Here is a 14,372-nt window from a genome sequence, read left to right on the forward strand (position 1 = left end):
CAGGAGAAGGAAGCTTTAGCAATGGCTCTTCCACCTCTACGCCCATCAGCTGCTTTGGGCCAGCCCAGTGAATGCAGCCACCTCCTCAAGAGGTCTTGTGTTGGGACACTCAGCCAAACTGGCACGATTCTTAGTGGTTCTCCAAAGGCGCTAAGACAGGGAAATCCCTCGTGGTGACAGGTCTGGACACTGGAAGCTGGTGGTCTATATGGAGTCGAGGATTTGTGCCAGAGCGCCCTGCTTGCTTTTATTGCTCGTATCCTCTCAGGCCAGGCAGGTCCTGTCCCCGCTGGCAGCGTGAGGTCCACTCCATCAGTGCGTGGTCAGAGGCATGGCATGAGGATGACTCTCCCTTTACTGGACTTTGTGGGACTGGAGAGCTGACGACCTCCTGCTGGACCCTGCAACTTCTGTGTTCTTAAAGTTGCTGTTAAGACTTGGCTGCACCAGGCTGAAAGCACTCACTTAAAATTCCAGTCTTGCTCCCCGGGGCTTAGGCATCCAGCTTCTCCTTTAACAAGCGGGGCTGGCAGCCACCAACCCTTCCGCCTGGCGACAGGTGTCCTGAGTGGGAGTCCGGGGGCACAGACCATACCGAGCCCCAGGGACCTGGATGTGTTTGAGCTGGACACAGCCCAAAGGGGTGTTTTGGAAAGGGCACACGGGTGGTGGGAAGCCAGGGGTTTTTCTGGATCAATCATACCCACTGTCACCCGAGTGACCTTCCCTAAGTGCGGAACACATTTTCTTCTACTGCTCTTTTGAAAAGGGTAGCTTGAAACCGAGGTGGGGTGAGTCCGCTGTGTAAAAGGCTGGTGGGGCAGCTTGTGGTTTACCACCCTGGCTCTCGGGCCCAAGTGCCTTCGCGGGCAGGGTGGCGACCGCTGGCCCTGCATGGGGCGCGCGAGGGTAGCACTGCCTCGCCTCCTCCTGCGCCCGGGCCACCGAGCCCCCGCAGCCAGCTCGTCCGTCCGTCGTGTCTCGGCTAGTGCCTCGACGGCTCCCGGACCGCCCCCCCTCCGCGCCCACCAGGCAGCTCAGGACTAGTCCCCCCAACTTGTTCTCTGCTGTTAACTAGTCGCGCTGGCGGAACGATGGGATGGGGTTGCCACAGCAACCAGACTGGACGTCACAATCCGGGCATGTGTGCCGCCCCCCCGCCGTGCCGCCGTGCCGCGGGCGCTGCCGCCGCCACCCTCGGCCGGCTGCGGGACTCGCGCTGCGGGGCGCGGTGGGCGGAGCGGCCCGGGCTTGGCGGGTGCGGGCAGAGGCGGCCGAGAGCTTGAGGGGTCGACACGGGGGGGTGGAGGTTTGGGGGGGCGGGGGGGCCGGCGGCCGCCATCTTCTCGCCGAGACCGCCTCGCCCGCCGCGCGGGTCCGTCCGGCAGCTCACGGGTTAAGGCTGGCACCGCGCCCGGCGGGAGGGGGGCGCCCACCTCCCCTCCCCCCCGCACTGGGCATGCGGGGCCCGCTGGGCACCGAGGAGGAGCTGCCGCGGCTGTTCGCGGAGGAGATGGAGAACGAGGAGGAGATGTCAGGTGAGGGGCGCGGGGACCTGCTGGCCCGGGACGCGGGAGGGGCGCCGGGCTGCGGGCTGCGTTCCCGCCCTGCTGGCGCCGCACGGGCCAAGGGCGCGGGGCCGGGCGAGCTCTGGGGCGCGGCGCTCGGGGCGGGGTGAGCCAGGGACCCCTGGGCGAACCCGCGGCGGGGGCCTGCGCGGGCGGCGAGGCGGGAGGGGGCGCGGCGGCGCCGCCGGGGTCAGCCCGCGTGCCCTTGAAGGCGGCGGGAAGCGCGCGCTGCGGGCGGGGCGAGGACGGGCCGCGCGTGGGGAGCTGGCGATGCCCGAGCCGGGGTGCGCGGGCTCCGACTCCCGGTGCCTGGCAGTCGCTCCCCAGCACTTTGCCCAGGCCGCCGTGTGTGCTCAGCGCGCCAGTGCCAGCCCTGTTCCCAGACCACCCCGCCGCCTTGCCTGTGGGCCTGACGCCCCAGGGCCACCGCCCCTGCCCTTGCCAGTTGCTTCTTCGAATTCAGCCTCCATCGTGCTTGTGTCTCAGGGGTTACCTTGCAGGAGGATTCTTCAGTTAACTGCTCCCGTCCTGGCACAGTCTGGCAGGGCCTCACCCTCTCGGCTGCCCTCCCTCCCTCTGAGGGGTATCACTTCTCAGCTTCCTAAGTCTGTGGCTCCTCCTGGACTTCGGAGGGACTTGTGAGAGGCCAGAAGGTCCTCCTTTGCCCAGGAATCTACATCCCTATGGATGAGACTATTTCACACACTCGAACCCCGGCTCCCGTTCTTCGGGACAGAGCAGCACCTCCCAGGCCTTTCGGGTCTCTTCACCAGGGGCCACACCCCCTGTCCCCAGTTTCCTCTCCTGCGGACTGGCTTGTTTGTTAGCAGATTTAAGGCTGTCACTGGGGCTCCCTGCAGGAGCCTGCTGCTCAACCCCTCCCCTTCCATCCAGGCCAAGAGCCTTCCATGGGGTGAGGTGTGCAGAGCTATGGTTTCCAGTAGTTGACTGCTGAATCCCAGGCTGAAGCAGTTAGATCCTCTCTCAGAGGGGAAATCAGAGGCCACGCACATGCCAAGAAACCTGTAGCTGTTTCTGCCTGGGAGCCTAACTCTTCAAAGATCCCTGGTGGTGACTGGGGCGTGGTCTTTTGTGGTCCTGACGGGGCCAGTGGACAGCTGAGTGTTTATCCGCAGCCCTGTGTCTGGGACTTCAGCTATCCCAACAGTGTCTCCTTCTCCTTCCTGCCTGACCTTGCTTGTGTCGGAGAGCAGGGCTTGGTGAGGTTTGGAGTGCCCCCAGGATGGTGGACACCCAACTTCATTGTTGGGACTCTAGGGGTTGAATCTTGGTCCAGTCCTCCTCCTAATCTGTGCCTTCCCTTCCTTCCCTGCAGGGCAGGCAGGGGACTGTCCCCCTGGGGCCTTCAGGAGCACTTCCAAAGCCACGTGAAGGAGACCCTGCTCCTGTCTCTGGCTGGGAATTCTGGGCCCTGTCCATCAACCACTATAAAACTACTTTGTCTCCAGAGCCTTCCGGGGCTCCAGCACTTTCCCAGGTCCCTGGTGTAAGCTTCCACCCCCTCCCATGGGCCCTGCAGAACTTCCCGGCCAGTGGTCAATGGCCTTCCCTGCTTAGAACCGGACCATTGGTCCATCCAGTCTTCCCAGGGCTCCTTGTTCACACACAGCCTCGCTGGGCTCTGATTCCTGGTGTCTGCTGACAGTATTTCTATGGGACACTGCAGGAGGTGCCCTGTCCTTGGGCCCTGGTTTTGACCTCTGCTTGACTCCTGTCTTTTGCTCACAAGTTTGTTCTGTTCATGTAGGTCCCAGCTCCAGTGCATTATGGGACACCCCCTTTCATCCTCAGCGCAGAGTCTCAGACCCATTTCAAGGGGTTATTTGCTTGTAGCACTTCCTGTTCTCTGGAACCTTGTTATTCCTCTGTCAGTACCGTGCCCCCACCCCCAGTGGAATCCCTAACTGCAATTTGGAGGGACACTTGGAACTGAGGGTACCCGAGAGATTGTGTCTAATGGTGAGGGAGTTTCGAGGTCACCCCTGGCTCCTATGGGGACAGTCCTATCCTGGTCCTCATGTCTGTCTGCAATGTGGGGCCCTGGCCTACTAGCTGCCCCTCATGGCCCTTTGCAGCTTGCAGTGGAGCTACTCTTAGCTGAGGAGGTCATGAAAGTGACCTCTTAGACCCCTGGAGCCTGGGAGGAAGAGCCAGTGTTCTTGGAAGCCTTCACACTAATTCTCAACCGGCAGCAGCTGGCCTTTGGGCAGTTTGCTTCCTACACGGGGCTTTTCCTTGGCCAGTTCTCTCCAGCGTTGTGGCTGGTGGGTGAGCCTGCCGTGAAGAGGAAAGTGGGGTAGGCTCCCATCTCTTCTGGCTTAGAGACTGGCAGCTGCCAGATTCCCAGGGGAGTGTGCTGGTCAAGGGGAGGACTTAAGAGTTGGGTAGAACTTAAATCCCGGCCTGTTCTTGTTAGCCCCGTGGTCTTGGGACAAGCCCCCCAACCCTCTGCCTCAGTGTCCCCACTTGTAGAATGAATCCAGCGGCAGCTACCTCATAGAAGGTTATTATGAGGCCTCGTGGGATAGTACACGTAGAACATTCAGGTCATAGTGCCCAGCACATCACACACATAGCAAACCATGGCAGGTGTAATTAGCACCATCCAAAGGGGGTAGCCGTCCTGCCTCCCAGGGACATGCTTCTGAGACTTGCCCTCTCATCTAGTAAGTGTCTGCTGGGGACCTGGGCTGGAGACAGGCTGGGAGTGAGAAGCCTGAGGAGGGGCTGAAGGCAGAGAGGACAGGCCCTCAAGGCTTTTCCTCAGAGGTGGGTTCTGCTGAGTGGGAGGTCTCCCTGCCTGGCTAGCCTAGTCCTTTCTCAATCACTGTGAACCCAGACTCTCTTTTGGCTGGGCAGGGTAACTACTGTGGTCCTAGGGAGACTTGACTGGTTCCTGTCTCCGCTCATGGATCTACCTCTACCTTAGAATCCTAGGCTTCTTAGGTTCAGAAGCGGGGAGAGAATGACTTCCATGATTCCCAAAGGCCACGCTTTCTAAGCTTGCCCCTATGGAGTGGGGATGTTCCAGGGAGCCTGACTGTATTGAACACCCACCCAAGCATCTAATTATCAATCCACAATACCAACCAATTAGCCACCCTGCCATCCACTCGTCCATCATCCTTCCATCCGCCAGCTATCTAACACTCACCATTCACCTACCTATCCATCTACCATCTATCCATTCTTTACCATCCATCTGCTTATTCATCTACCCATCTGCCTTCCAGCTGTCTGTCCACCAGCTCTCCATCCATATACCCGCCACACTGCATGTCCATCCAGTCATCTACCATCTATACCCACCCATTATCCATCCACCTCTTTCCTTCCATCCGCCCAGTCCATTCCATTTTCTACCATCTCTCCGCCCACCTGGTCAACACAGATTTCTTGAATATCTTTGACCCAAGTAATGAGCAGTGTATTTGTCTTAACATTCTGGGGGAACCTTTTTTTTTTTTTTTTTTTCTTTTTTTTTAAGGTCTCACTATGTAGCTCTGGCTGTCCTGGAACTCACTCTGTAGACCAGGCTGGCCTCAAACTCACAGAGATCCTCCCGCCTCTGCCTCCCGAGTGCTGGGATTAAAGGCGTGCGCCACCTCACCAGGCTTTTAGGGGTTCTTGCAGAGGGACTTCTCAGACTATTCCGTCTCTGTAGTTCTGTCTCTTTCTCCTGCTCTGTCTCCTCCTCAGTCTGTATCTGCTCTGTCTGGCATCCCTGCCTCTCCCTTGTCCCTTGTCCCTGTCCCTGTCTTCCCATGCTTCCATGTCTTCCACTCCTTGCCTCTTTCTTCCCACCCACCCATGCTCTGCATCTGACTGGAGGTTTCTCCCTGCTTCCCTGGGCCGTCTTCACTCTCCAGGTCCCAGTCACTTAGGGTAAGAGGTCCCCCCCTCCACTCCTCTTCTCCCCTCACTTCAGGACTGCCGCCTGCTTTCTTTTATGAGAGGCCAATGAGGTGATGTCTGGGTTTTGTTAAATGTCATAAATAAATTATTAATTACCTCTTGGGTTACGGTAGCACTGCTCTGGGTCGGCTGAGGGCCTGTGCCGTGGGGGGAGGTTCAGAGATTAGTGAGAACTTCAGTTAGGCTTTTCCTTGCCCAGAAGTCCTGGCCCCAGAATACCTCCACCCTGTGACCCCTCCTGGGTTCTTTTTGCATGACTGAGCTGCACCCAGCATTGGAGTCTGGTGTTTACGATTCTGCATCTCTCCATTGCCCAGGAGGAAGGCTGCAGCATGAAGCTCATTTCACAGATGAAGAAATGGCTAGTGGGGGAGGCTTTAGGGCTCCTGGTCAGGAAGGGGTGTTGGTTTGAAGCTCCTCTGGCCCTCTTCTCTCCTGACCACTAGGTGGCCCTGTTCCCTACTTGGAGATGGGTTGGGGGCTGGAAACAGAAGGAGCCCCTACTCCCTGGGTTCTGGGAAGGATGGTGGACTAAGCTGGATCTCATCATTAGCTGATTTACTCCTGAGACTTTGGTGATGGAAGTCTTGTCCCAGCTCCTGCCTCTGACCCCTTAGTCCTCCTACTCAGTGATTCAGATGACATAACTTCTCCTGCTATAGCCCTGTTGGAAAAGCTTCCTGGCGTCTTGTTCTTCCTCAGAGGAGGCAGGGCCTGGAGCCGGCAGGATTTCACCCTGGGTGTAGGTTCCTGGATCTGTCCTCATTTGCCCCCCACCCCCTCTCTCAGGCTCTGGCAATCCTGATCCAGAGCCGGCCTTAGCCACTTCAGTGGTCCTGGGGTACAGTCCTGAGCTTGGCACACAGGGCCCACTGCTGAAATACTGGGCTCTGGCAGGTCCAAGGCCTGGAGGGTGGAGCTAGGGAGGGCTCACATCCTGGTATGTGGCCACCTGGCTGTAGGGGGACTGAGATGTGGGCAGTTGACGAGGTCCTCAGAGTCCCATATCTATAAATGGGGGCATTGCAGAGTTTTCTTGTTTCTTCAGGCAAGGCCTTGCTGTGTGCCCAGGATGTCTTTGAACTTTGACATCACCCTGCCTCAGACTGAGATTAGAGGCCCGTGCCACCACACCTGGCTCAGTGCCACTGCTGTAATTTACTAGCCGGGAAGGGTCACCGGCTCACCCAGCTGCAGCAGGAGAATGCAGGCCTGAGGGACAGGGCGTGGGACCAGCTAACAAGGGGCTGGTGGAGATCAGAAAAGGCTTTGGAAGTTGTGCCTTTGCCCTGCCGGATTCTGTCCCCTGACCCCCACGCTGTCCCACCCCAAGTCCCCAAAACAGCCCCCCTTGCTTCTCCTCAGGCCTCCTCTGTCTGGGACCACTTAAGACGTGAGGAGTTACCAAGCTAATGGTCCTAATTATAGCTGACTGGGATCGATGGAGCCTCCCGGGCCTTGGGGTGGGGCAGGGCTGGTGTTTGAGGGTACCGTCAGACGGGCCAGAAGGGCAGTAGGGCAGCCTCTGGGGGCTGGGAATTGGCAGGACAAATTGTTTTATGGTCTGTCTGCCCCCACCCTGGATCCCCTCACTCCGGGGTAGTGGAATTCTATCTCCCCCACTGGCCACATGCTCGGGTTTTAAAATCTGCCTCTGACCTGCCCCTGGCCGATGGGGCCGTGGGAAGGAAGCCTGAGACTTGGGCGTGGCTGAGGATGGGGTGGCTTGGATGGTGACTCCCAAGCTTGATTTTAGAAGGCTCCAGACCTGTTGCTGAAGATGGATATGGCCCATTTGGGGAGAGAAGGCTGGAGTGCCAGTGAGGACCAGGTGTGTGGGGTGATGGGTAGGATCCAGTGTCACAGAGGGTCAGGCCTGAGGTGTCCTCAGGGCTACCAGAGCGAAGTGGGGACAGGAAGTGCCTGCAGGAGATAGGCGTGGTCAGAGCTGGGTCCCCATCCTCCTCTGCCAGCTCTGGAAATTTCCTGGAGGAAGATTTATTTATTTGTTTTTCTTTTTAATTAATCAGGCAGCCTTGGACTGTGGGTTTGTCTTGTGGAGGAAGAGGGGTGCTGTCTATGGACATGGGGTCTCTGTTTGTTCTGGATGAGTTACAGCTAGCCTGGGGGCCCCTCTTGCCCTCTTCTGTATCCACGAGTGATTACAGGCTTCCTTCTAGAACATTCCCAGCAACCTGTGGACCTCTGTCTCCTGTTGGTCAGTCGGGGAACATGTGCTGGGCTGGCTTCCTAAGTCTGGGGATTCCCCTGCTGGGTGGAGACAGAGGACTGCCCAGCGGAGACAGGAGGGAGAAGGGCCCCCCTTGAGATTGCATCAGCCTGGAGCCCGTTACATAACTGGTGTGGAGCACTCCCAGGGGATGAGGTGCTTCTGCTTGGGTGGGTGTCTGGGATGCTGCGAGAGCACACAGGTGTGGATGGGTATCCCGCTGGCCACTCTAGCCTGGCCTCCTGCCATCCTCGGCGTTATTGCCAAGATTCCTTCACTCCAAGATGACACTGAGGGCCTCTCTGTAGATTTTCCCTGCCTCTGGCTCAGAGGAACAGGATGAGGAACAGGAACCAGCATCACCTGGTCTCAGCTTGGGTTCCCGGCCCACGTAAGCTCAGGTCAGGATTGGCCCTGCTACCCACTGTGCTGTGCTCTGGAGTCCCGCCAAGACCACAGTAGCTGCACCCCCACAGGGACCCCGCCTCGGCAGTGCCCCTCCCTGTAGGTTGGCATGTACTGCAGTGGTCCTCCAAGGATGACCTGCATTTGGACTATATTCAGGCCGCCTCCTTGTAGCAACTTCCAGTCCTTCCTTGAGTCTGCCTCCTCCTCTCTATTTGCTGGCTGCTCTTCTGGATTCCACTCTTACAATAGGGAGGGGCTGGAACCTTGGCACACTCTGTCCCTGCCCGGGGAGCTGTGTTGGCAGGCAGGGCTTGTCCCTTGGATGGGGTCCTAGTGCTGAGGGGTACCTTGCCCCCAGATTGCCTTCTGAGAGTGGGATGTGTGTGACTGAAGTTAGCCACCATGTATAGGGAACCAGACAGACCCAGTGGGAACCTGTCTTCCCCGGGGCTCTGGGGTTCAAGTTAGCAAAGGCTGGCCCGTGGTCTTGTGTGGGACCTGAGAGAAGGATGTTGCCTCTCTGTGCACACATACAAGGCCCAGACTCCTCTCTACTCCTCTGGCCACCCCTAGCTACTCATTGTGTGTAGAACATGAGGTCGGGAGCAGAAGGGGCCCACCAGGGCACCCAGGCTAGGGGCTGGGGAAGTAGGCTTGCTCTCGCGGTCTTGGAGCTATTTTATTCTGGGAGCTTCCTTTGCCCCTCTGGGGGGCCATCTCTCTGTCCTTTGCCCTTCTGGGTCTCTCTCTCTCTCTCTCTCTCTCTCTCTCTCTCTCTCTCTCTCTCTCTCTCCCTCCTTTGCCCTTCTGGGTGGCCATCTCTCTACTCTGGGTGGTTTAGTTCTTGCTACCGTGTCCTTCAGATGACCTTTACCACCTCACCTCTGAGGTCATATCTGGTGAATGGGAATATTGGCTTAACTGGGTTTCCCCAGTGGGTAGGAACCAGGCTCCAGCTCACCATGTCTCTCCAGTACAGAAGTCCCTTTTAGGTTAAAGGTGAGCTGGGGCCAACTTAACCTTTCTCCTTTTGGGATGACATGAGCCAGTAGCCACCTTTTAAATGACCCCAGACCCTAAGCCCACCCTGCTCCCTCTTGGCCTTTAATTTTAAAAAGTTGTGTATGTGGTGTGTACACCTGAGTGTGTAGGTGTGTGCACAGGTGGAAGCTGGAGGAAGACAGAGAGGCTTTCTCTACCACACTCTGCCTTGTTACCTTCAGCCAGGATTTCTTGCTGGACCATAGTTCTCCCAGTTTGGCTAGATTGGGTGGTTAACAAGCTCTCCCCATTGCTGGGGTTCTGGGCATGCTCAGCCATGTCTGGATTTTGGCCTTTAATTCTTGAAGACAGTGAGGGAATTTGGGACTCACAGGCAATTTCTGGAAAAGCCACATGTAGAATGGGCTTAGCATCCTGCTAGCCCTGTGCATCTAGGTTGGTCATGTGTCTCAATTCCCTGCACAGGGCTGGGCAGGGGAAGCAGTGTAGTCTTGAATCCCACATTAAGAGGGAGCCTATCACGTCTTTGGGATGGGACCGGGCCCCTTCTTGTATTGCATTCACCAGGCATATCTCAGATATACTTGAACCTCTGGAGGTAAGGCTAGGCCTTACTCAGCCTGGCCTCTCTATTGGGCCCCAGCCTTCCCCGGACCAGGTAGCAATGATGACTCAGATGTCCCCATGAGGCCACTTCTCCCCCAGGTCAGCAGGGACACCAGATTAGACCCTAACAACAACTTCTTCTTCTTCTTCTTCTTCTTCTTCTTCTTCTTCTTCTTCTTCTTCTTCTTCTTCTTCTTCTTCTTCTTCTTCTTCTTCGGTTTTTTGAGACAGGGTTTCTCTGTGTAGTTTCGGCACCTGTCCTGGAGCTCACTCTGTAGCCCAGGCTGGCCTCGAACTCACAGAGATCCACCTGCCTCTGCCTCCCGAGTGCTGGGATTAAAGGTGTGCGTCACCGCTGGGCCTTAAGGAAGGAAGGGCCAGAGAGGGGAGGTGACCTGTGCCACCCACTAGGTAGATATGACAGTTGTCACTTGGCCTAGGACTCTGGTTGCATGGCTGTGATCTGGCATGGTTGGATCTGAGTGGTGTGGTTCTGTGTTCCTGGTTCTGGCTAAAACTGAAGATGACCCCTCTCCCTTCCAACCCCTGCAGAAGAAGATGATGGTGGCCTTGAAGGCTTCGAGGATTTCTTCCCTGCAGAGCCCGTGAGCCTTCCCAAGAAGAAGCCTAAGAAACTGAAAGAGAGCAAGTCCAAAGGCAAGAGGAAGAAGAAGGAGGTGAGGCGCGTGGGGTGCGGTGGGCTCAACCTTGTGTTTTCGTGATGACTTGTGAGGAGTCATGCAGAAGTCCCCCAAGATGGAAATGGCATGTTCTGCTTCTTAAGATGGTTGGAGGGTCAGCTGTCCTGTCCCGAGCGGGAACACCAGGATGCTCTCTCTCACTGGTTGGAGTCGCAGCCTGGCCCTTGGCAGTGCCGCAGTCTGCCTTCTCTCTGGCTGCTCTGTAGGAGCCTCTGTCTCCTCAGTGAATCCTACTGAGTGCAGAGAAAGTCAGTTCTGGTTCTGATGGCTCTGTATTCGAGATGCTGGGACTCTCTCTGTCCACATTATCCAGAGGAGGAAGTGGAGGATGTGGAGCGGGCCCTGTGCTTGGAGCCTCCCCGTTGGAAGCAGTGTTGGGAACCAGCTCCCTTGACATGAGCCTCAGAATCTCCTATGGCAGCCACTGCCTCCTCCTGATAACAGCCCTTGGCCCTGCAGATCTGTCCAGGGCAGGGCAGTGGATAGGTTCTGGGAGGCCCTGGGACCCAGGTCCCCAGACTTCCTGCTTGAGGCTGTGAGGTCTCACTCTGGTGTCACTGTTCTCAGCTTTGGGTCCTGGGCCTCATGGCAGAGGACAGGGGCCACCTCTACTTGCTCTCTAGTGTCAGGCCATGCTCTGGGACCATCCACTCGCCCAGCCGGGTTCCCAGGGGTAGGGTGGGTGGAGAGCTTTCGTTCTAAGCAGGACTGGTTTTTTTCTCTATCCTTCCTGGGCACAAGGTTGACACCACTCTGGCTAGGAAGGAGGCTAGAGGTAGGGAAGGTGTGGAGCTGTAGGGCTAGGGGGGGGTGGTGGTGTCTGGTGGCCTCCAAGGCCAAGGAAGGCTGTTTTTTTTTTTTGTTTTGTTTTGTTTTTGTCTCTTCCTGGGACCACAGTCACAGGTGAGGATGTTTGTTGTTCTCTGTACTGCCTTCCTCTGGTTCTGTCAGGCTCTTCCTCTGGCTGCCCGGCCGGCCGGCTGGCCGTGTTTTTTTCCTCCGCCTTATTAATCTCTCCTCTCCATGTCTTCTCCCTCCCCTTCCTCATTTCCCTCCCTCCTCTCTTCCATTCCCTCCTTCGCTCCTGCCGTCTCTCCTTGAGATGCAATGCTACTTCTTTAAAAGGATTTCCAGATGCTGAGCACCAGAGGTGACCCTTGGGCCAGGGGTGCTCTCTCCCCCTTTATCCACCCCCCCCCAGGAGCTTGGCTCTCACCAGCTGCAGGATCTGGGGTGGGGATGGCAGTCTATAGCGTGCTATTTACAAAGAGGAGGATCTGTCTGCCCACCCACCCACCCTGCAGCCCTAGATCACGGTGTGGGAATCTCCTTCCTCCCCAGCCCCACCACCGCATCCCCCACCAGGTGACTCTGAGGCGCAGAGGGGGCCGGAGCAGGTGGGCTCTAAGCAGTGGTTTGGGCGGGGCGGGGAGGGGGGGACACAGGCAAGCAGCAAGCCGTGGATTCTGATTTACATAAAATAACCGGGCTGCAGCCGGAACCTGAGCATATGTAGATGAAGCTCCCTGTCAGACCGGAGCGCAGGAGGGAGAACTGATTTCAACCTGTACTGCAGCGGTTGCCATAGCAACCAATTATTCAGTGCTAAATTATAACTGTTTATAACACTGGTGAATGGGAAGGCTCACATTTCATTCTTTCTTTTTCCCTCTCAGTCTTGAAGGACCCCAAGTCGAGATGACCAACTCCCCCGAGTTCTTCCTTTGAGTCTAAACGCTCTCTTTTTCAGGAGATGGGATGTGTGTGCTGGGCATGGAAGGGGAAAGAGAGCAAGCCAGGAGGCCTGGACTCAGAAACCGTGGCATGGGGAAGGAGGCAGGGTGGTGTCGCTGCCCACCTGGGGTCCCCTCCAGCTGTGGCTGGCGCGCCGTGTCCTCAGCAGGCGAAGGGGCTCCGAGCAGAGACCCCTCTTTGCCCTCAATCTGGGTGTGGCATCTGAGGCGCTTTGCGTGTGTCTCCTAAGCTTCTCCTCACACCACTCGTGCCCCACGTACAGTCACACCCAGGGTTGTTTTCACCAAGGGCAACGCCAAGGTTAAAGACCCGGCTGCCATTCTGATTTTCACAGCCTGTTATGTGCTTTGGTTTCTCTCAGAACTCAGGACCGAGGTTGGTTTGTGGCATTTATTAGACTTACTGGTCTGTGTCTCCTTCCTGAATGGGGTGTGGCCCACCTCCTCATCTCCTGGCACGTTTCTTTAAGACAGGGTCTCACTAGATGGCCTGGAATTTGGTATATAAACCAGGCTGACCTCAGACTCAGAGTTCCACTTGCCTTTGCTTCCTGGGTGTTGGGATCAAAGGTGTGCAACCCTGGTAAGTCCCGAGACACTGAGTGGTCCCTCTTCGTCTGGTTCTTGGCCAGTTTTACCCCTTCTCTCTAGTGACGTTGCTGCCCCCAGGTCTGCCCCTCCGTGGATGCATTTCAGATCCAGCTGTAGCATTTCCCCGCCCCCCTCCATCATCTTTTCTGTTAGGCAGGATGTTTTTATGACGTGTGTCGGGGGAGGAGGGGCCCAGTGGTGGAAGTGTGGGAACAGCTGGTGCAAGTTCTGCTGGGATGCAGACTCATTCCGCCCGCCCGCACCGCGAGTGAGGGCACGGGTGTGGGGCGGCCCAGGCTCTGCTGGCTTTATTTGGAGAAGAGAGATGGGCTGAGGGCTAGGGGCTGGAGGTCGGTCTTCTCTCCCCATGGGTGGAATAAGAGGTGGACGTCAGGCCTATGCTTTGGTGGGGGGCTGGAGGAAAGGGGGCGCCAAGCCCGAGACCCACCCTGCCAGGGCTCCATCTCAGTCCACTGCCCTCTCCAGCTCTGGAGTGTACCTTGGCTGAATCCTCCTATCCAGGCCAGGCTTTCAGCTTCAGCCAAGCCCTGCCCCCTATCAGTGCTGTGCACAGGCGGCCGCTGCTTCTGCCAGACGCTGCAGTCTGCTGGAGGCGCCTTCCTGCCTCCCTCTGTGCTGGCCACTCCTCATTTCTCCTGAACCCCGGATATGGCAGTGTCTTCTTCCCAGGGGATGCTCTGGCCAGCTACCAGGCAGAGTCATGTTGTCTACCTATACTGTCACCCAGCTGCCCGTGACCCATGTGGCGGGCTTTGGTCCTTTCCTGTGGGAAGAAGTGGGACAGGACCTATGCTACCTCTGCTAGATCTCTGCTCCCCAAGCAGAGGCATCCACGTTTTGGGGTGTTGTCCCCGGGAAAAGCCTCTGCCTGAGTGTGGTCCAGTTGTATCAGGAGTGAAGGGCATCGTGGTTCTGAATGCAGACTGCTCTGGCCTATCCATGTGTTCCCTGCCAGTACACATGATGACCAAGTGGCTCTCCTGCCCTCCCAGTCTCTGAGCATGGCATCTCCACTTCAGGGCCTCCATGTGCACACTCCCCCGGTTCCTCTCATCCTGGCACGGATGAGAAAATTGGAGGTCCAGGTTGTTACAATGACTTGCACATGTTCCAGGCTAGCAAGGACCCACAGGCAGGCCATGTGAGCATCTACCCTGGGTCTTCCCCCTCTACTGTGGTGGGGAGCATGGGTTTCCTTCCCTAGGGCAGGCTGCAGCTGCTGTCTGTGGTGCTGAAGTGTCTGGTGCCCTCCATCCCTCCTCTAGACTCCTTTTGGGGCGAGGGCTGGGGCTCTAGATCTCTTGGACACTGGTCTCTGTCACCTGGGGGAAGGGGATGTCCCATCTGACTCCCACTTTTCCATGACATAGCCTGGGAACTGTGGCTTCAGGGTCCCATGTCACTGCTAGCTGTGGGAGTTGGGAACCGTCCCTTGGCTGAAGACCAGAGTCAGTATTCTGGGAGAGCCAGGAGGCCTTGGCAGGGCGCTGATGTGGTGACTGGTTAGCAGGTGACAGGTTTGAGAGCAGGGCCCCTAGAGGGGAGATTGAGCTGA

General features: G+C 57.3%; 1 protein-coding gene across 20 annotated transcripts in view; it reads left to right on the forward strand.

The window, feature by feature from the left end:
• Positions 1-1,318: 1,318 nt before the first annotated feature.
• The window catches only part of Chd5 (chromodomain helicase DNA binding protein 5), a 50,235-nt gene continuing 37,181 nt past the window's right edge, over positions 1,319-14,372 (forward strand). For 12 of the 20 annotated variants that reach the window (XM_076565749.1, XM_076565746.1, XM_076565754.1 and 9 more), the window contains exons 1-2: positions 1,320-1,538; positions 10,303-10,427. In XM_076565749.1, the coding sequence (XP_076421864.1) occupies positions 1,460-1,538; positions 10,303-10,427 (204 nt within the window). In that variant the 5' untranslated portion in view covers positions 1,320-1,459. Of the gene's footprint in view, positions 1,539-4,118; positions 4,256-10,302; positions 10,428-14,372 lie in introns of those variants that run through there. The other 8 variants (XM_076565761.1, XM_076565762.1, XM_076565763.1 and 5 more) reach the window with 3 other exon arrangements.

This window comes from Peromyscus maniculatus, chromosome 2 (assembly GCF_049852395.1).
Source record: "Peromyscus maniculatus bairdii isolate BWxNUB_F1_BW_parent chromosome 2, HU_Pman_BW_mat_3.1, whole genome shotgun sequence".
In the NCBI taxonomy this organism is placed as follows: Eukaryota; Metazoa; Chordata; class Mammalia; order Rodentia; family Cricetidae; genus Peromyscus; species Peromyscus maniculatus.